The following is a 23,183-nucleotide window of genomic DNA, read 5'->3' as shown; positions in this document are numbered from 1 at the left end:
CATCTTGTAATTCTGGGCTTTCTGGATAATGGTTTTCTGGATAAGCGATCCCATACCCCATATCACACCAGTGTTGGTAATGAAACTATTACAGTGAACCCTATACTTGTATTCTTTTAATACAGGTGGAGCACCACCAGCTTTGGAAATTTTAGGCTTATATTTACAAATTGTGCAGTGTTTCCTGGTTTAGTATTGAACGAGTCCCTATTATGACATGCCCTTTGCCCCCAATGATAGTTTTATACATCATACCTGAGTGGCTGTGAAGCATACTGTGTTTAACAATATCTGAACCATGTTGTACTTCAGTTCAGTGGAAGCAATATGCTATGTATGCGAATTCACACGGCCAGATTGTTAGTGCATCCAACACGGTAGTTTTAGTTTCAGATGTTTGATCTAGGGATGAAGATTTATAGTGCATAGTATGGTACCACAGTCAATAATTATAGAAAATTACCAATACCATTCTTTATTTAGTCTGGTTGTTCTTCTTGATAATGAGACATTGATAAACAAATGAAGTAGTAGCCACATTAACATCCTTTTATGGACTTTAGAAGAATGATGCCTTCCCACTAAAACTGCTAGCCACACTAAAAAGAAGAATGTTTGACTTTTTAATGCAGCATCTCTCGGATACACTGCAAGAAATACAATTCAAATATATTGTTTTCTAAACTGAACGGTATTATTCCCTGTATGGCTGATGTGTTCAAGCGGCTATGTACAGTATATTTACATATTACTTGCTAGTTCTTTTTTTCAAGCAAGTTTCAAAGTTTTATGGTTAATATTTATACAGCTAAGGGCTTGTAGAATGCTTCTCTGGCGTGGCTGCCTTTTTAATTAACGTGTTGATCATTGTTATGTACCTTAAAATAACAGACTCCTGCCATAATTATGCAGTACAAAGTTTATTCTACAATTGCATGACCCGCCTGGCACAAATGAATACATACATCTGTTGTGGAGTCATTCTGGGTAGTTAGATTTACTAAATAATAAATGTTCTGTCTGGTTTCTTGACTGGTTATACAAGGCCTCACTGTGACTTAAGATACAACCAGTAACATTAAAATGACAAAATATTTATTTATGTTTTGTTTCATTTGACAGAGCACCAACAAATAATCTATTCCTTGGCTACAAATGTTGTATTTCAGGTTGTAGTCCTGATGAAGAAAGCCATGAATGGCGGGGAGATTTAGTCCTCCGCACTTGCTTATTAGCTGCTATTAGATAGTCTTACTTTTTGGGTATTCTTCACTTCTCAAATATGTTGCCAGTTTTCATTTATGTCTTTATGTTAAACATCACTTTTTTATTTCTTACCTTCAGAACTGTTGAAGCTGGCGATCAGTGTGGTGCTACCAATGAACAAGAGGTTTTAACCTGCAATACTAAATGGAAGCCACATGATAAATCGTTTCCGATCCCAGAAACATCCAATGAATCCCAGCAGAGCAGAGCAAGATCAGGGACGCTACCAAATGATTATAGATTTGCTCATGAAAATGTGAATCAAGGAAATCGGGATATCAGCTTTTCTGCTGTTCCTATATCTGAAGCCTGCCCTGATTTCTCCAATGCAGACAGCGATCAGTTGCAAGATCACCCATCTGTGTTTAAGAAGCGCAGTGCTGCCCCACAAAGGCCTCCTCCGCCTAAACTTGAAAACAAATATTGGCGGCAGAATGGCTCCTCATCTTCCCTTGCCACATCCTCAGAGTCATTGCTGACAGCCCAAGCCAGGAGGGCACAATCCTATTCCCCTAGCAGCCAAGACACATTTCCTCCTCAGTCTCTTCAGAAACAAAGCCCAAGTACATATCCTGATAAGAATCCTAGCATTCATATATATGATTATCAATTATCTGTGCCACCAGAGAATGACAGGTATCATCTAGAAAAGAAATACTTTGAATCTGAACTGTCCTCAAAGTCACACTTGCAGATTCCTGGAATGGAACCGTCTCGATCACCCTCTCCTCAGTTTGCTCCACAGAAGCTTACAGACAAGCCTCCCCTTCTGGTTCCAGAAGAAAACTTGTCAAGGTGGGTATAAAAGTATCTACATACAAAGAGACTAGTCTCTCCTATTAATAAAGAATATAAGAAGTTACCATATAAAGGCCACAAGTTTCTATATAGGTTACAGAACTGTGAGGCATACAGAGGGTATGTTGTATTCTATAATACAAAAGGTTTGGTGAGTCATGCTGTCACTTAAACACTGATTTATACCGATGACATCACTAAGCACTGTTTATAAGAATATAATTTGCAAGATATTCATGGCTCTTGTTTAATGTATTCATATGATACACAAGAGCCATACATATTCTGTAAAATGTTTTCTTATAACAGTGTTTACTTATGATACTGTATATCATGTCCTGGTTGAATGAGAATCTTCATAGACAGTGTTTACTTATGTCATTGTGCATTATAAAAACAAAAGAAATTACCCCCTGATAACTTTTAGAATTAAGTCCAAAGCAACTGGAGTTTCTTAGTTCATGAAAATGTTTCACCGCTCATCTTCTTCAATTTACCTGTGTGGTAGGAAATTTCCCAGCATTTAAACCTTTAAGGGTAGTAGAGTCTCAGATATCCTATCACAATGGTTTATTGAACTTATTTAGTTAGGTGTTGGCTGAAACTCACAGATATGTGAAGGTTTGATACAGTCACAATGGTACCATGATTCCCATTGTAGCAGGTGTTAATATTTTATTCTTCAGTGCACTTAAGTGGAAGTGTTAATTGATGTGACATCTTCAGAGTAATGATATGGTATTGCAGCCCCCCTCCTGTGATCAGTAATGGTTTTTCTAGTTTGACATGAATGGCTTCCTTCACGCACCTTTCAAACCATCTGTATTCTCTGTCCAAAATATGCATATTGCAATCCTCAAAGGAGTGTCCCCGTTCCTTCAGATGTGGATAGACTGCTGAGTCTGTTTAGTCTCACTGAGCACTCTTAACTACAATGGACAGCATAGACCACCTTACTATTTATTGCTTTGGTGCTGGGCCTTCTAGGTGTAGCAGGAATGCAATGTTTATTGGCAAGTCCTCCAAAGTATTTGCAATGCTCCAGCCACAAACGGAATGACTATGTTCCTTGATCCCTGAACAGAGAAGGGGGCCTGAAATATTGTGTCTCAACAACATACAGTGCCACTTTGACATCCTTACCCCTACAGTTTCACAGCAATTCACACTTCCACTCAAGTATGTTAAAAGATTAACTCCTGCTTCAGTGAGAATCATGGTACCATTGTGACTGAATCTAACCTTTACAGATCTGTACATTTCAGTCAACAATTCAGAACAATTGTGATTGGGTATCTGTGACTTCCCATTTAAATTCCTGGGAATTCCTTACCACTCAGTTGAACTGAAGAAGCAGTCGGACGAGTGGGGAAATATTATCAAGAAAACTCCATTTGCTTTAGGCTTAATTCTACTAGATACTGTATGCAATGACCTAGTCCTAGACAAATGAAAATCTGCATAGGCATACCCCCTGTTGCGGCAATTAGAATTACCTCAGAGTTCCATGACCAGTAAACATTTGTAACAGGTTTGTACCATATATTTGCAAAGAGCCAGTTTACAAATATTGGTAACCATGCATGTCTGTTTTAACCATAAAATATAATTGAATTAATGGTGAACTGAAGAGGAAAAGTAAAGTAAAAATGATTGTGTCCTATATTTATCTGCATATATTCACCAGCTGTATAATGGGATGATTTCTATTCCCAGTAATATTTAATATACTTTAAAACTGCCTCCTACTTTTATTGGCATCATATATAATTATGTATCATTTAAATTACCCATGCTTAGGTGCCACCACTAATCCCATTTTATTTCATCCCATGCACTTAAATTTGTTTTTCCCTGTTGCAGATTTCCTTTATTAGAAGTAAGGATTAGCAGTATATCACTCATGGTGAATATGTATTTATTTCACACGTGCTCATTTTGCAGTAGCAAGGTATTATAATTTAGGAATCCTTATAAAAAGGAAACATTTTATTGCTTAAAATATAAGGCAAAAAGCATGGGTAAGAGAAAATCTTATGTCAACATCCATGTCATCACATAACCATATTATTTTATAGCAAGACGCCTTGTCATTTACACATCACTACCTTTTTTAATGTGTAATCAGAGCAATTCAGTGATTGGAGTAATACATTTACAGACATACAACTGTCATCGATATGAAGTGTTTACTTGAAACGAAGTGTTTTAGTGTTTTGGAAAGGAGGGTTGAATTTCCAGTATTTGGGTTGCTGGCTCTACTTCCTTTGTGTCAGTAATACAGCAGTCCTTCTATGCTTTTTGGAAGGAATCCTAGATACATATTTAAGGTTCATGGCACATACTTTTTAACTACCTGACAAGACCTAAAAATCTTGCCCTGCCACCTCGCATTGACTTGAATAGGAAGCATCTGACTCCAGAAAAACAGTATTTAGCATGCATTTTTACTGCAAAAAAACCCCTAGTTCTGGTGTTGTCAGGCATTTCCCATTCAAGTCAATGGTAGGCCATAACAGCATTAGATCAGAGCATGTGTCTCATAAGAAGCATGGATGAAACAATCACCCTCTAAAATTTGTTGCCTTAGAGCAGTGCTGTCCAACTTCTGTGGAAGGCAGTTTGGCCACTCCCCCTTTTAAACCACACCCACTTAAAACCACACCTTTGTTATCACATGACCATACCCATATTAATGGTGGTAGTACAGCAAAAACCTGCCATACTCTGCCTTCCCTACCCTACCTGTGTGTGCCATACTCTGCCTTCCCTACCCTACCTGTGTGTGCCATACTCTGCCTTCCCTACCCTGCCTGTGTGTGCCATACTCTGCCTGCCCTATGCTGCCTGTGTGTATGGCACACATAGGCAGCATAGGGCAGGCAGAGTATACAGCGACACAATGCTAGTACTGCTCCTACAGTCTGCACAATAACTATATATTAAAAAACTTTTTAATTGCAGTACCACCTCAGTATATGTTCTTTTTATAGTGTGCAGGGTTAATTTGTGCGTTTCTACTGCTCCTACAGGATGTTTTAGGTGTGAACATGGGAACAATGTGGGTTATTACAGTCTAAGCCTGAGGTGTGAACAATGCAGGGGATGAACAATGTAGGGATTAAAAGGTGTGAACAACACAGGGGATTACTTTATTAAACAATACAGGGGGGTTACAGCCTGAATCTGAGGTATAAACCATGCAGGGGGCCAGTTAATCACAGTACTGATACCATTTAAAGCTTACACAAAGGTAAGCCATCAAAGCAGCCAGACAGGTGGGGGGCCACACAAAGGGGGGTCTGCGGCCCGCGGGCCGCCAGTTGGACAGCACTGCCTTAGAGTAAAGGCCACAACCATCAGCCCTCCACATTTTTACCATTGGAAATGGTGTCAAAACACCCAAAATTGCCCCGTTGCCCTATGCGTTAAATGTAATTCAAGAAAAAATTTATAAACAAATGCACATAGTACAAAATAATTAACATTTGCCTTTGTTTTTAACATGTACATCATGTAAAATCAGTATTTTCTTTTGGTTTAGGTTTTTGGTACTTCTTAACCAAACATGAGTATTTACAGACAAATATGTTTGCCCCTGAGTTTAACTATCCTATTTTAAAGTTGTAGCTTTTGTGATTGTGTATAATAAAGTGTGTCCCTTGGGTTTAGCCAACCATCTAATTAAAAAAAAAAATCCTACTAAATCCCACTGTATAATTTGTTGCAGTTACTGAACTGTAATTTAGAAAATGCTGTATATTTATGCCCAAAATGAAAGTTCTTTTGATTTCTTCCTGTTCTTATCATTGGCTTGAACAGCTGTAGCTTATTTTGCATTGCCAGGTATGTATAGGGTTATCATCCATTATAATAGTGCATTACTATATAGTCTGAGATCGGTATGTATGGTTAAATTCCAAGTGTCCATGTTGCCCACCTGCTGAGCTGGAAACTGTTCTGGATCCAAAACATTTTCATACATTTTAGAACACAATCCCTTCATATAACATTACATTTCAATAGAAAAACCCTTGTTATTCAGCAGTACCATTTTAAGTGAATACGCTATAGAGAATGTTTGTCAGGGCAGCTGCTAAAGTGAAACCTTTTACCATGGTGAATGATAATAAGAATTTTGAAAGATATCAGAGTAAGAAATCCAAGCCCGGCTTGGGACTCCTCCAGTTACATGGGAGTAGGAGAAACTATAGGTTACCTGAAAGCTGTACTAATGTGTAGCACTGGCTCCTTCTGAAAGCTCAGACTCAGGCACAATGCACTGAGATGGCGCCTACACACCAATATTACAGCTAAAAGAAAATACATTTATTGGTTCAAGAATAAAATTTTAAATGGTAGAGTGAATTATTTGCAATGTAATTTAAAAATAAAGTATACCATAATATCATGACAGTATCCCTTTAATTTAAAGGTGAACCACCCCTTTAAATGCCATGTATCATCTGATTAACACCCATGACATTGTCATTTTAGCTGGAGAAATACTTAAAATCTATCTATTATTTACATTATGAAGCAAACATATCTAAACATATTTTCAGGAGTATGTGTAAAATATTATTCCTAAAAGTAGAGCTCTATATGATTATATTTGCCGAGGGTATGTAGTGCACACAGAGGATAACCACAATGACAACAGCAATCCCTAGAAACCAAAAGGTTTTAAAATAAAAACAAAATGTACATTCTGGGACTAATGAAAAAACATGGTGTGTAGTAAATAAAAAACTGAATTATTTTGTGCCCTGTAAGCATTTGATCATTTCATTTTGTGACATTATAGCAAAAAGTGCGGGATGAAATCATGACTTGTATTTATATAATGTTCTTTTATAGGATTGAAAGGGTGATCGATAACACTACAGTGAAAATGGTCCCCATAAAGATTGTTCACTCTGAAACTCATGCTGAGAAGGAAAGCAGACACAATTTGCTGAGTGCTATTGAGCCCACTGCCTTACCAACTGGTCTTGCCAAGGACCAACTAAAGACTTTGAGCACATCAGAACAATCCTACTCCCGATTTTGTGCTTACACCAGGCAGGAATCTAGAGAGGAAGAGGAATCCAGAGTGACTGACCTTTACTCATGCCAGAGAAATGCAGAAGATGATAATGAAAATGATGTATCTTCTCTTGCACCCTCAAATGCTAAAAGCAAAGATGCAATCTACGCGGATTTAAAGTCAGAGGAGCTGGTGAGGGAAATTGTAGATAAAGATAAATCTCTTGCGGACATTTTAGATCCAAATGCCAAGATGAGAACTACCATGGACTTAATGGAGGGAATCTTTCCAAAAGATGAACATCTTCTAGAAGAAGCTCAGCAGCGTAGAAAACATCTCCCAAAAATACCATCCCCAAGATCAACAGATGACAAGTACGTTCTCAATTCTTGATATTTAATCAGTAGAAAATAGAATAGTTAGGTGTATAATGTTAGATCTGTTGTACCTGTCCTGTCTTAGAAAAATAACTTTCAAGGCTGAGCATGGCAGCTCCCAAGCTTTCTGATCCCTCTTCTGGCTTTTCTGTCACACATCACATGCTCTGTGTCCTTTGGGCTAGTTTAGAGAAGCTAATAATTATTGTTTTAAAGGAATTCTTGGAACTTAAGTAAATTCTTATTCCAAATTAATCCCAGCTGGACATGCCTGTTGGATGGTTTCATATCGAGGTTCATGTTCAGAAATTTTTTGATGCATGGAAAATGTAAAGAGTGTTTTGTGTAGACAAAGCTCTTACCTCCTAACATACCGGCATATTTATTATAGCTTATTCAGCCTTTCTAGTGTCGAAGTAAATTGAAAATGAGGCTGGAAAATAAACTGTAAGACAAGGAAAATGCTTAGAAGATGAATTGGAAAGAATTAGTGTTTGTTACATTGTGGTTTGTTCTTTTCCAACAGAAAAGATGAGCAAAATGTCCCATCAGCTGTTTCTCTGACAACCAGTTCCACGTATTACAGCACTTCAGCAGCCAAAGCCGAGCTCCTTATTAAAATGAAAGACATGCAGGAGCAGCAGCACATTGCGGAGAATTCAGAGGATGAGCTGGGTCAGAACCTATCCGAGAAAAAGGTACTAGAACGTATAGTGGCAGCTGCCTTTATAAACAGTTATTTACCAGTAATTTTAGGGGAATGTGTGATCTACCCTAAACAGGAAATTTGTTTTCAGAATACAGGTATAAGATCTATTATATGAAATGCTTGGGACCTGTGGTTTTCTGCACAAGAGATCTTTCATAATCTAGATCACCATACATTTCCTTATTTATCAATTTTCAAGTTTGTGAATTTGAGATTTTCTAATTCTAATAAACTCAAATTCAGAATGCTTGCTAATTTATTAATCAGGAATTCAAATAAAAAACTTGAATTTCTTGAGTTTGTGAGTATACAAACTCAAAAATCTCAAAATAATAAATACGGCTTGACTTTGCCTAGGAAAATTGCCTTTGACTTCTACATGAACTCGCAAGCTTTTAGATGCCAAAGTTTTCCATTCAAGTTTTTGGATTTTTCTTACCTTAATAAAAACCAGACAGAGTTTTTGAACCATAATTTGAATTGTGCAAGTTTTAGCACTAAAAAACTTGCATCGTGGAAAAAAAACCTTGATAAATCACCCCCTAAGTCTGCTAAAAAACACTTAAACATTAAATGAACCCAATAGGATTATTTTGATGCCAATTTGAATTCATGTAGTTTAGTTGGTATCAAGTACAAGGTGCTGTTTTAGTATTTCAGAGAAAAAATACAACAGTCCATCGAATAGTTGAAGTCCTTACTGTTCAAAGTAATTTTTAAATCCTTAGAGAAATAAGGTCATTGCCGCTGAGAATGCTGTAAAATACTATACTGTAATCTGTAATCTGTATTTGTAATCTTAATAAAAAAATTTATAGTATAAAAATAAAATGTGTATACATATATTTTACAAAACTCTCTATGAATAACAAAATACCTACACAGTAGCCTAGTTGTAAACACAGACAGGCTGAGAATCCGCCCCTACGCTTAAAGGAGAAGTTCAGTGTAAAAATGAAACTGGGTAGAATAGATAGACTGCGCAAAATAAACAAAATGTTTTCAATATAGTTGTTAGGTAAAAATGTAATCTATAAAGGCTGGAGTGGCAGATGTCTAACATAATGGCTATAATACTACTTCCTCTTTTACAGCTCTCTAAATTGTTCGCAGTCAGTAACCAATCAGTGACTTGGAGGGGGGGGCATATGGGACATAACCGTTCAGTTAGTTTACATTTGAATCTGACCTGCGTGCTCACAAACTAACTGAACAGTTATGTGCCATGTGGCCCCCCTAAAGTCACTGACTAACTAAGAAGTTAGAGTTCTGTAAAGAAAGACGAAGTGTTCTGGCAATTATGTTAGACATCTGCCCAGTCCAGCCTTTACTAACTATATTAAAAACGTTTTTTATTTTGCACAGACTATTCCTTTAAGGGCAGGGGTACAAGGGGACAAATCTCCGTTGTCGCGGACGACTAATCTCCCCGCAATGCCATCCCACCTGCCATACTCTTCCTGCCCTATGCTGCCCGTGTGTGCAATACTCTGCCTGCTCAATGCTGCCTGTGTGTGCCATACTTTGCCTGGCCTATGCTGCCTGTGTGTGCGATACTCTGCCTGCTCTATGCTGCCTGTGTGTGCCATTGTCTGCCTGCCCTTAGCTGCCTGTGTGTGCCATACTCTGCCTGCCCTATGCTGCCTGTGTGTGCTATACTCTGCCTGCCCTATGCTGACTATGTGTGCCATACTCTGCCTGCCCTTTGCTGCCTGTGTGTGCCATACACACAGGCGGCATAGGGCAAATTATTGAAGTTTTATCTAAAACAGATTTGCGAGAGGGCTGTATTTAACGATACATAGAACCTTTGTAGCAATTTTCCAACAGGATTTACTGAACGATAGACCCGATTATATGTAGATCTGGACTTATGCCTAGCAATAAAGTAAAGTTTATACCTCTTGGAGCTTTCTTCTGCTTTGCTATAAGGCTGTGAGCTGCTAGTATCAACTTCTACCCCCCACCCCTTCCAGTGGCCTAGATCTGCTTGCACCCTGACCAGCTGTTCAAACCATCGAGTTTTGTTTCCTTGATATCCTCTTATTTTTGGCTGGGGTGAAATGTAATGCATTTTATACCTAAGATTGTTACACTCACTCACCCCCCCCCCCACTTAGTAATCAGTTTAATGAAGGTAAGCTGCTTGTAATTGTCACCTTTGCTCATTTTTTAATCTCACTACTCTGTTTTTTGCTTTAGTTGGCTTCTTGGATTAGGTAACATAATAGCAGGGCTTTCATTTCAAGGAATTTATATATTGAAATACAATACTGCTTTGTGCAGAGGTAATTAATGTAATACAGAGTAGTTAATGCAATGTAATACAGTGTAGTTAATGCAATGTAATACAGAGTAGTTATTGCAATGTAATACAGTGCCCTGGGCAATGCACACTGTGACATAGGTAACTGGGATGCAATTCTGTACTTAGGGAGGCCTGGGGCTAAAGACAAGATATAAGGAAACCATGATAATGTCCCATCCCCCTCTCATGAGCCACTGTGAAGCAATGGAGTGATAGAAGGGTTGGACTCAAGGTCGGACTGGGATGGCAGGGGCCCACCAGAAAACCCTGAACCATGGGCCCACTTTTAAAACTTTAATTCCACCTCTCCCCCTTCAAACTCTTTATTCTCCTAGTCTCTTTTCTCTACATACTATACTCTTTCCTTCCATCTATCAAGCTTCCTTGTTCCCATACAGAAATAGGGAATAACCATGAAATAGGCTAAATAGTTAGAAGCAAGAGGGCCCACTGACACCTGGGCCCACCGGGAGTTTTCCTGGTATCCTGGTGGGCCAGTCCGACACTGGTTGGACTACATTGTGAGCCAAAGGAATGTTGGGAATTGTTCTTACAAGTAGCATGGCTTCCTTTCAATCTGTGGAATTGGGTATGTCTGTGTAGTTTAGAGTGTATTTATGCACATTTTCTAAATAAGCCCAACTGACTGAGTTTAAGGGGGGGGGGATATTTTCCCTTTAAATCTCAGTGTCTTCTTCTAAACATGAAAGTGCCCCTTAATTTTTTAACAGAAAACAATACTAGAAATTCAGCCCCACTGGTTCATTTAAATTTGATGCCTCTGAAGTCTCAATCTAAACAAATATAATAATTCCACTTTTAGAGTTCAGTACCAAAAAGTAACTGGAATAGCTCTAGGGAAATGGATCATATTTTTAAAGATACAAAGAAAAATTATGATTGAGGAGATACTAAGATATAAGTTTTTGTCCCCATTCAAATTTGATGCCGAATAATGTTACTGTACTATCATTCATTCTTATGCTGTTCTGTTCTGCTTTCTGTTAAACAATTTGACTCATTAAAACTTGTTGCAAATTTGGTAAAACCAACCCCAGCAATTAGTTTATACATAGCAAATATTTGTAGCAATGTATCTGTTTGACTCAGGGGGTAACAAATCCAAAAGAAAAATACCACCAATGATTTATAGCTGCCAATAAATCCAAGGGTATGTTATCTACAGAAATCGTTATGAGAAAATGAACAAAAGTAACACATTCTTTTAACCCTTGGCTTTCAGCAAGAACTGATTGACAGCATTAGCAAGAAGCTGCAGGTCCTGCGAGATGCAAAGGAAACCCTGTTAGAAGATGTCCAGTGTAACAATGCTCTGGGGGAAGAGGTAGAAATCATTGTGAAAGAAGTCTGCAAACCAAATGAATTTGACAAATTCAGGATGTTCATTGGGGATCTGGAGAAAATCGTCAATCTTCTGCTGTCACTTTCTGGGCGACTTGCTCGAGTGGAAAATGCTCTTAATAACTTGGATGAAACCGTGTCTCCTGAAGAGCGGGTAAGGAAATATATAAACTGTTAAATATACCGAGTCACACACAGGGCACCTATTCTGTTGTTTTTATTTAATAATGATGCTCTTGTGACCATCTTACGTAACTGGAGGACCATGCCCCCCCCCTTGTTGCCCAAAATACACATTCTACAAAGTGAGTAAAATGAAAAGGTAATTAGCAGCAGTCACCAAGCATTATTAAAGTACTCTAGTACAGTGCTGTCCAACTTCTGTGGTACCGAGGGCCGGAATTTTTCTGGCCTACATGGTGGAGGGCCGATAATGGAAGCTAGTTTTGACCACTCCCCTTTTTTAAACCGCACCCACTTCAAACTACACCCATGTTATCACAAGAGCTACACAGCAAAAACCCAATGGTTGGTGCTCACTGAAGGGATATCACCCTTCATTCATATGTGAAAGAATTATATTATGTCATATTAAGACCCTGCCTATGTGTGCCATACTATGCCTACCCTATGCTGTCTGTGTGTGCCATACTCTGCCTGCCCTACCATACCTGTGTGTGCCATACTATGCCTACCCTATGCTGCCTGTGTGTGCCATTCTATGCCTACCCTATGCTGCCTGTGTGTGCCATACTATGCCTGCCCTACCATACCTATGTGTGCCATACTATGCCTGCCCTACCATACCTATGTGTGCCATACTCTGCCTGCCCTCCCCTGCCTATGTGTGCCATACTTTGTCTGCCCTATGGTACACACAGGCAGCATACAGTGACACAATGCTGGATGTGTCAGAGGGAATGTGTCTGAGGTGTGAACAGGTGAAAAATGGGAGTGATTACAGCCCGAGCCTCAGGTGTAGTGATAAGACAAAACAGAGGCGCCAAAAGGATAAAATTAGCTAAAAACACTTAAAAACCCAATGGGTAATTCAGAGGAAGTAGTAGTAAGCTTACCTCCTCCAGGCAGACACCAACAAGAGTGGTAATTTTCAGTAATAGTTTATTCACAACAATATTGCAACGCGTTTCGCAGGCATTTCCTGCTTCATCAGGCTATGTAGAATAAGCACAAAAAAAACAGTGTCTTTGTATATACACACCAGGCTCCTGTAGATGGTAGATTGGGATAAGTACTTTCCATATGACAGGGCAGGTCCACATCATGTACATAAAGTTTGCAGCCAGGGATGCACCTCTAGGACATGATTTGCACTATTGCACACTGGGGCTATATCCTCATCATCCCAGGCCCAGTGCCTTTTGATTCTGATTTCATTACTCATATCTAGTCACTTAGATATCTCACAAATAAGGATTTTTTCCTTATTTACCACCCAAGATTCTGATCTAGTCTCTAATTAAATCACACATTGATTTATAAAACTCTCTATTAATAGACGCCAGTACAAAATAGGGAAAAAAAAGTCTTATTTCTTAATGGTATATAGTAGGCTGCTTAATAATATGCAAAACCAAGGTGTCCATATTTGAATATTTAAAGGGCATGTCAACCCCAAAAATAATGTTTTGCATAATGAAAGAAAACATAACTCTAAGCAACTTTTCAATATGAAATAATTAAAAATTTGTAGCATTTTAAAAGTTATTTGTAAATGTAATTGCTATTGAAAGCAGCATTTGCTGAACTCCTGGTTGTTACATTTTAAACAATGTTGCACATGTTTTGCTTCTCCAGCAATACAGGTCTGTCAGTCTGCTGCCTTGTGTTACATTGTTTCAACAGTCAGAGAATAGAAAAGGACAGGCAAGCACTGCTTCTAATAGCAATTATAAATACAAATAACTCAAAAACCATTACAAACTTGTAATAAATGTATATTGCAAAGATGCTTAGAATTTTGGTTTCTTTTATTAGGCAAAAAATTATATTTTGCGTTGCCTTGTCCTTTAAGCAGTAGGTAAAACAATCTGTTTGTTTCTATGGCTAATAACTCGATTGTGTGTTTATATCCTTTTAGAAAACACTGTTGGAAAAAAGGAAATTACTTACGAGACAGCATGAAGACGCAAAGGAACTGAAGGAGAACCTAGACCGGCGTGAGCGCACCGTTTATGAGATTTTGGCTAATTACCTTAATGAGGAAAACCTTGCAGATTATGAGCACTTTGTGAAGATGAAGTCGGCACTCATCCTTGAGCAGCGAGAGCTGGAAGACAAAATCAAGCTTGGAGAGGAGCAGCTCAAATGCCTGACCGATAGTCTTCCATTGGATCGTATCAAGTAGGAATCAGACGAGCTGCTCAGCCAAATGTGGACTTCTGCCTTTGCCTGTTATTCTCTGAGTTTTCCTATGTTCAAATTAGTAGCATTACTCATGTTTGTGGATGTCTCACAAAATGGAAATACTAATCTCTAGCAATACCCTTGGTTTTATTGGATGACGCCGCATATTTCATTTTCTAAACATTTTACTGTACAGATTGTATCCCTTTATTTTAGACTCTCTAGACATTCCTAATAGAAATGGAAGTTAAACTGTGTCACTTTCCTTCTGATGGCGAGCTCTGTTACAAAATTGCATGTAGAAAGGTCTTTCGGCTGGTAATGATCCTTTTACGTACGTCCAACCTGCTAAAACCCCAGCAGTGAAATCATGTGACAAGAAATGTGATTTGTTTAGATTTTATATATACAATGTTTAACTGTACGATTACTGCCCTGCCGTTCCATTCCTCATACTGTCCTTGTACTGATTTTATTTATCATTGTGCTGTTTTCTCACATTTTGGAGAAAAAATAAACAGTATAAATCTATTACCAGTAGGAAACTGTTATTTATCCATGTAGTGGGTTAGGCTGAAAGAGTCTGGCACATGAAACTGCACAGTTTAAAGTGGAACTAAACTCAGCAGTAATGATTTAGGCCTTCAGAGTTGTCACGGTAGCTTCCTATCTTGAATTTTGTTAGAAGTGTCAGTAAGGGCTCTGGCACACAGGGAGATTAGTCGCCCGGGACAAATCTCCCTGTTCGCGGGCGACTAATCTCCCCGAGTTGCCATCAGTTGCCATCCCACCGGCAAAAATGTTAAGCTTTAGGAGTCATTGCAAATTATGAAACAGAAAATGAGATTTGCCATATAAACTGATGCTACAGAACTGATACAGAATGCACTGGTTTCAGAGCTGTCGTGCTAATAATCTAAAATTATTTCTGCGGTGAAATCCCTGGGCCGGCACATGGGCGTTAGAGTTTGACTTTGTTGTTAAAGTTCGACTTTTCACTCTAATGCGCATGCGCAATGCACCAACGCGGAAGAGGAAGTGCTTGCTGCTACCCCGGGCTGGTGCGGTTTCTACAGTGTAGAAACTGCTAATATCTTAAAATCTAAAAAAAAAATGTAAATTGCAAAAATACTCTGTAGGTATATTTCCTCTTTAGTATCCTGTTTGTGGTGCTTGGTTTAAAAAGCAAAGGCATCCATTGCAGTGGGTGGGTGAGATTTTGGCTTAATTCACATAGGAGGATACATTGCAGCTAGTTGTGGCCTGCTAGATATAGGTTTTTTGCTTTATATGGGGAAAGTAATATGTTATACCCCATGACTACCTATATTTAACTAGCTACATGTAATAACCTTAAAAGAACAGTAACATCACAAAATGAAAATGTATCAAGATAAGTAAAAAGTATTGTTTGTTGTTGTTGTTGTTCCGCACTGGCAAAAGCTATATATTTGTTTCAAAAACCCTACGATAGTTTATATAAACTGCTGTTTAGCTATGGGGACAGCCATACAAATTGAAATATGGCTAAATGGCACAGGTTACATAGCAGATAATGGATAAGCTCTGTAAAACACCATTTTATTTTAGAGAGCACATCTGTTATGTGCTATGTAACCTGTGTCTTTTCTCCTTTTTTTCAAATTAAATGGCTGCCCCCATGACACAGAAGCTTATTTATATAAACTAAGCAAACATGAGTATATTATGATAATTACTTTAAAACACTTTAATTTTTTTAGTGTTACTGTTCCTTTAAAGGAAATAATTTTGCCTCTTTATAGGTCTCTGGTAAGGCCTCACCTTGAGTATGCAGTGCAGTTTTGGGCTCCAGTCCTTAAGAAGGAGATTAATGAGCTGGAGAGAGTGCAGAGACATGCAACTAAACTGGTAAATAGATTTAAACTATGAGGTTAGACCAGTGCTGTCCAACCCCCCCTCTGTGTGACCCCCCACCTGTCTGTCTGCTTTGATGGCTTACCTTGGTGTAAGCTTTAAATGGTATCAGTACTGGCCCCCTGCATGGTTAACACCTCAGATTCAGGCTGTAAACCCCCTGTATTGTTTAAAGATGTAATCCCCTGTGTTGTCCACACCTTTTAATCCCTGCAGTGTTCACACCTCAGGCTCAGGCTGTAATCACCCACATTGTCTGAGGTGTGAACAGGTGAACAGACTGTAGGAGCAGTAGAAACCCACAAATAAACCCTACACACTATAAAAAGAACATATACTGTGGTGGTACTGCAATTAAAAAGTTTTTTAATATATAGTTATTGTGCAGACTGTAGGAGCAGTGCCAGCATTGTGTCTATGTAGGCTGCCTGTGTGTGCCATACTCTGCCTGCCCTATGCTGCCTGTGTGTGCCATATCGGCCCTCCACCACGGAGGCTGGAAAAATTCCGGCCCTCTGTGCCACAGAAGTTGGACAGCACTGGGTTAGACCATCGAAGTTGGGGTCGTTTTCTCTGGGAAAAAAATGTAGTTGCAAGGGGACATGATTACTCTGTACAAGTACATTAGAGGGGATTATAGGCAGATAGGGGATGTTCTTTTTTCCCATAAAAACGATCAGCGCACCAGAGGCCCCCCTTTAGATTAGAGGAACAGAGCTTCCATTTGAAGCAGCGTAGGGGGTTTTTCATGTAATGGCAGATTCTGTTAATGCCTTTAAGAGGGGCCTGGATGAGTTCTTGTGATACTAATATCTACAGTTAGTATTAGTGGTTGTATATATAGTTTATGTATGTGAGTGTATAGATAGGTTAGTATGGGTCTGTATGGGTTTATGTATGTGAGTGTATAGATAGGTTAGTATGGGTCTGTATGGGTTTATGTATGTGAGTGTATAGATAAGTAAGTATAGATGTGTGCTAGGTTTACTTATAAGGGTTGAACTTGATGGACTCTGGTCTATTTTCAATCCTATGTACAGTAAGTGAACAAACTCTGGTTTAGAAACAAATCCGGGTCCTTTTTACAGAATTCTTCTATTTGTTTCATGAAAGGCATGGGATCCGCCGATTTGTTCAAGAGATCTTTGCTTTGGAAGGTGGAGTAGATAAGAACTGTAGCCAAAGTATAGCTGCAACGTAACAGCACGAATACAATACAATAATGTACTCACAATGTCCGCTTCTGCCACTTAGTAACTAAGGTTCTCTTGCTGTAATTACTTCTCTGAAGTTTGTTTTGCAAATACAACACCTACTCCACATATAGGAGGATCAAGGGGCAAGTTGTGACAAACAGAAAAAGGCAGCACTTCTTTTACCCTGCTATAAATACCACAATCTCTGTCGTCATGATGTAGAAAGTTTATTTGTTTTTTTTAGAAAATGTGCTAATCATTCCCACAGATATTTGTCTGGTGTGCCTCTGTTTTCCTGTGTCAGATAAGAATAACGTCATGTATCTGTGATCCATTTACTGTTTGCTGAACACCTTACTAATGCGTTTGGCAGTAACGACAATTAGTACCAAGGTTCAAAATTAGCTTACAAGTCATGCAGCTTTGGACACAAGGGCTCATTTGTTAAACTAAAACAAAAAACATGTGCTATTGAGTTCCAGCTTATATCGAGACTCAATCAGTCACAATCAGATGCAAATTTTTGGCCCCGATTTGGAAAGTTTTGTACAGATGATTAAACTGGGTAAGGAAGGGTGCAACTTGTGCCTACAAGGGAAGGAGCAGCACAGGGGGGCACATAACTGGCTGCTGCTAGAACAGCAGATGGACACGGGAACTTTGTGATGGCCTTAAAGTAATTTCTGTTGGGGTATGTGTGTCACAGGTACCAGGAAAGAAGGATTCATTGTGCACTGTAGAGTGGAACAAAGATCAGAGGGGATCTATAGCAGGACTAGAGATGTGAATGACTGGAATGGGGATGGCTGAGCAGAACATAGCAAGCCTTGTACCAGTTCTTCTACACTGGCCACGCACAGGGCAGTTACTAGGGATCACAGGTACACACCCTTAAGGCAATACAAGCTTGGGGCAAGTACCTTGCATTTATTAAGTCATTTAAGGAAACACAACATTTTGTGGGCATGTCCCTTTGTCAGGTGATCATCATCTCACCTGAAGAAGGGGCACGTGTTTAATAAACACAAGGGGCTTGTCCCCTACCTGCATTGCCTTGGGTTCTGGTACCTGTAGTTCCTACTATTTTGCAGGAGGAGTGCTTTCCCTGGGGCTTGTGCACCAGGCAGTATTATTAAATGGTGGCCCAGGTGTGCTTGTAAACTACGGAATAAACACAGAGGTCAACCTATATGATATTCTGTTTACCATGGTGGCCAAATGGATGGATTGTGTACTAGTTACCAGACTAATCTGATGGACTGCCAAATGTAAAGGATAATGTATTACTTTAGAAAACACATTCTAATGTGAGTCTAATAACATAGATATTTAACTACTGCCAGTGTGTGACATTGCATGATGTTAGACACCAATAAAACAAAACTCACAGTAAGGGACAGTGTCAGACTGGCCTACCAGGGTACCAGGAAAACCCCTGGTGGGCCCTCCTGCCCACCCAGCTATGTGGCTTTGTATGCTTATACTCATGCCATTTCACGTTCATGTAAGACAAGGGGGAGGATGATTTGTCCAGAAGGATAGATGAGCGTTTGTACTATAAATATAGAAAGGGAGTGAAGAGAAAATTAAAAATTGTCTTGACAGTAGGCTTGTGGTCTAAGGCTTCGTGATGGGCTCCCGGCATCCAAGTCCAACACTAGAAGGGAATTATTAAGGAGAAGTTGGAAAACAGGAGAAGGGCTGTCAGAGAGAGAAGGGAAGACTAATGATCCTACCTGATGTACATAACCGCACCTTCACAAGGCAGCAGGTAAAATTGCAATTATAAATAGCTAAGAGTAGAAGAACTGAGTGTGTCTGAGAAAAACAGGAGTGGTTTTGTATGTTGTAGCCAAAAGAGCATGAGCTAACAATTTCATGTAGTGAACTTCTAACAGCTGGTAACGCTGCATTGTGGGGGAATGGCTTTGTCAGCATACAGAATATTCTGGATAATGGGTTTTTGTATAACCCAACACCTCTAGATGGGAAATTTCTGTTAAGAATGATTTTCTTTGTCATGTTTTGTTAATGGAAAGAGTTTACAATAGTGTTTTGAACAAGATCACAGGCTTGGAACAGCAGAACTTTGCCTGTATCACCTTTGTGTGTGTTGGCCTAATATCCAATAATATAAAGTATTTCCTGTAGTTTAATACATACAAGTCTAAGGCCTCTATTAATCCTCTGGTGGAAGATTCTGCTGCTTTAATTGTCATCGGTAAATGATAATAACAGGGCACTCCATAAGCAAACAATGACATAAATATCATTTATGTAATCAAAATATTGCCCATCATATGTCAACCCTTAAAGTTATAGGGTCTTCTTTCAGGGAACATGCATATTAAAAGCCGGCAAAAACAGTATGTGGCAGATATTATATGGAACATTATTACCAGGAGAACCCACAAAGGTCCCTTACTGTTGTCAAATCCTTGGCAGGCTACAGAGTCCTGGAAGTGCCAATCCCCCTCATTACATCACTTCTATATGCCCAATATTATCACATAGGTCCCAATGTCAAGAGCGGCTACTGAAGTGATGCAAAAAGCATTGTGGCATCATTGTTAACAGCCAAACAAATACAGCACATTCCAAGTCAGTGGGAGAAAGGCTGCTAACGGGGAGGAACAGGAAAGGAAGACGTTCACACTGTCCTGCTATGTATAGTTAAGGTTATATAAGACGCCTACTTTTTGGTGCTTGTTTTTTTTAAATTGTATTTTTGATACATGTTCAGACTAAGCAGAATTTTCTGGTTTACATGATTTTGAAGGACTCATTTTCAGAGTCTATGCCCCTGTCTAAGTCTACTTGCCAGAGGGTACTGTTGGTCTTTTTACCATTTACTGATGAACTTATTTTCTGTATCACATCTGGATGCCCTATTAAAATAATATGTTGATGTTGTTAAAAGAAGCCAGTGGAACCCGTGTGCAGACTGGGGGCCACGAAAAGCCAATGGGCCTTAAGTTGTAGAGACCTGATAATAAATGATGATGAATCATAATCAAACAACCCTCTGCTCTAATATATACCACAACCCCTGCCTAAATGCTGAGCTCCTAGAAACAGACAATTATCAGAGAAGAAAATTACAACATACTGCTGGAAACACAATAGATATCATCCAGTACTATTCAACTTCAAATTTGCATTTCTGAACTATTTTTGATGATATTACTAGACATACTATGTGGGATACCCTTTAAAGGTGAACTAAAGCCTAACTAAAGAAGTAGGGCAGAAATGCTGTATGTTATGTTGGCTTCTGTACCAGCCCAAGGCAACAACAGCCCTTGAGCAGGGAAGATCTGGCCAACCTAATTTTCTGCTTGATAATTTGCAACAACCCCTAAGTTTAGCTTCTCAACAGCTGCTCAGAGCGCACTGAGCATATTAGTGTCACAGATACTTTCCAAGATGGGGATCTCCTGTGACGAATTTAAAGTCCTGGACCTGCTGCTCTTGAGATGCTCAATCTTTAGTATGTATTACAGTAAATAAAATATGGCATTTTTATTTTAGTTTAATTCTCATTTAAAATTAATGATGATGCTACTGCAATTCTGACATTCGGTATGTGCCTACCATGGGTTTACTAAGAAATCTGTTTGACACTCCTCACCATGGTGTCCCCAATATTTATTCAATGTCAGTAGGGAGTAGGGAATGTGTTACTGTTACATCCAGGAATTTACAGTATATTTAGTCATCATTAAGTACAAATTTGACGGTCTGGTTGATATGTTCCGAGAATCATAAATATGTTTAGAGGGCCCCTCCAAACATAAAATATGTCATTCACATACCTATTGTACCAAAATATATTGGAAAACATGGTGTTTTACACTATGGTTTTCACTTCCAAGTCATGCTTTATACTGGTCCCTTGTTTTTGTAAATAATATACATTAGCAAACCTGAAATAATTTTTTGACAAATGGTTTCTAAAATAAAACGTAAAAATGGGTGTATCGTGGGGATATTCTTAATGTAGTTGCAAAGAATCACTTTCTACCCCTTTATTATGGAGGATGCTTGTGTATAAACTCACTATGACCATAGTGCATAGTAAATTTCCTCTTGTTCTGTAACTGATTGTGTAATCGATATGTGTAGTATTTTATTAAGTAAGTAAATAGTGTATTTTAAACAGGTAGGTAAGTTTTGCACAAAGGACTGTAAATAGTTTGCAACTAAAATAGCCAAGGGTTTCTGTAGTGAAGCATTTCCAGAAACAATTGGTCTCCTTGGATGATCAGTATGCCCTCAAATTCTGTGTCTTGTAACAGTCTACATGTCCACTACTTTTTTATATTCCCAAGTGGGATCTCTTAATGCAGTGTATGCTTTGAGTTCAGGGCCGGAACTAGGTGTAGGCAGAAGAGGCACCTTCCCCTGTTTGAGTACAATACAATGGCTCAGCCCACCTGCAACACCTATTTGCACAAGTAGGGGCTCAGATTCTGGTAAAAGCCGTTTTGGCACACTGAGTATATAGCTCATGCCAGTTTACCTGAGTCATGCTCAGATATACAGTAGATGATAACTTTATGTATTTGGAAAATAGAGCAGATATGTATTTGGAAAATACAGAGCTGATATCACTGGAGAATGTGCAAAGCAAAGTGCATTTCCAATCTTTAACATGACGGCAGGGAGGCAGCTAACTGCAGGGCTGGCCATTGCAGTATTTGTATAACATAAAGAAAGTGGCTAAACAGAAGTGACTTTTAGATTTAATCCCCAAAAATACATTGAGTGATTCTCTAAGCACTTTAGCCATTTACATTCCTTTTTTATTTTAGTTGTTTCTAAGACATTAGCATTTTAGGCTTCTAATACTCAGGCTTTTAGCTCAACTGCTGTTTTTGATGGTCAAATTGTCAGTAGCCCAACCTATGCGCTTTCTATGCACTTACTGTATGCTAAAAATCTAAGAAACAGCAAAAAATAAAAAGTGCAAAAGTGCTCAGAGAAACACTTGAGTAAGTTTAGATCCTATTTTAATACCCTTATATTTTCATTATATCAAATAAAATAAGTATTCCAGTCTATGGAAGGATTATGCTCATTCACCCCAGCGTTACTGGCACAACTGCACAGGAGCCTTGAGCCATGTTGTTGTGTCTCCTGAGTTAAGTTCAACTGGGCTTGGGGAGGCTTGGAAAAACTTTAGACTAGAAAGATGTTGGTACATTAACTTTTCAGTAATACTGGCAGATTCCTAGGACTGCATCATCTCTTTAAGTGTGTCCTATGACACAAGTAATATCACTAAGCACTGATTATAACTGATTGTATCACCAAGTTCCTTTTAAAAGGACATATTTTACAGATTAATCATCACGCAGCATGGTAAGTGTACCAAATTATGTGAAAATCAAGGTCACCTATAGAAAATTCAGGTAGAAGGTCTGCAACAAATGCGTTACATTTTAAATACACTTTGTGCTGCCCAATAATTTGCCTTTTTAATAAAAGTCTCATCTCTCAGGTTATCTTTGGCGTGCAAGGCAGCATATGGTGCCACAGCGCTTAGAATAATCTGAATTTTACTCTGTGTGTTGTATGTGTGACCCAAAAGAGAAGGGTAACTTACTTTACAAAAGATATGTTTATCGTATATATTATCAGCTGTAATAGTCTTATTGTTTCTGTGCATGAATGATACAGATCTGTAGAAACCTCAGGCGGTGTGCACATCATACTAGTACAGCTAGAGGTATCACCCCATTCCCCCACTATATCACTGTGCTTATATATGTCTGGGCCATGTTTTCTTGTTTTCACTCTATGTCTGGAATCCCTAAACAGCCCAGACTGACATTTCAGTAGAGATCACCATCATCTGAGGTCATCACTATGT

At 38.8% G+C, this 23,183-nt stretch overlaps 1 protein-coding gene across 2 annotated transcripts in view; it reads left to right on the top strand.

Annotated features, from left to right (window-relative positions):
• Positions 1–14,747, top strand: part of shroom2 (shroom family member 2) — a 120,533-nt gene extending 105,786 nt beyond the window's left edge. Inside the window, exons 5-9 of one of the 2 annotated variants that reach the window (XM_018091331.2) lie at positions 1,345–2,061; positions 6,925–7,467; positions 7,997–8,168; positions 11,731–12,003; positions 13,951–14,747. In XM_018091331.2, the coding sequence (XP_017946820.1) occupies positions 1,345–2,061; positions 6,925–7,467; positions 7,997–8,168; positions 11,731–12,003; positions 13,951–14,217 (1,972 nt within the window). In that variant the 3' untranslated portion in view covers positions 14,218–14,747. 2 annotated transcript variants of the gene reach the window in all.
• Positions 14,748–23,183: the final 8,436 nt, after the last annotated feature.

Source organism: Xenopus tropicalis, chromosome 2, assembly GCF_000004195.4.
Source record: "Xenopus tropicalis strain Nigerian chromosome 2, UCB_Xtro_10.0, whole genome shotgun sequence".
Lineage (NCBI taxonomy): Eukaryota > Metazoa > Chordata > Amphibia > Anura > Pipidae > Xenopus > Xenopus tropicalis.
This window is presented reverse-complemented; position numbering and strand designations above follow the sequence as displayed.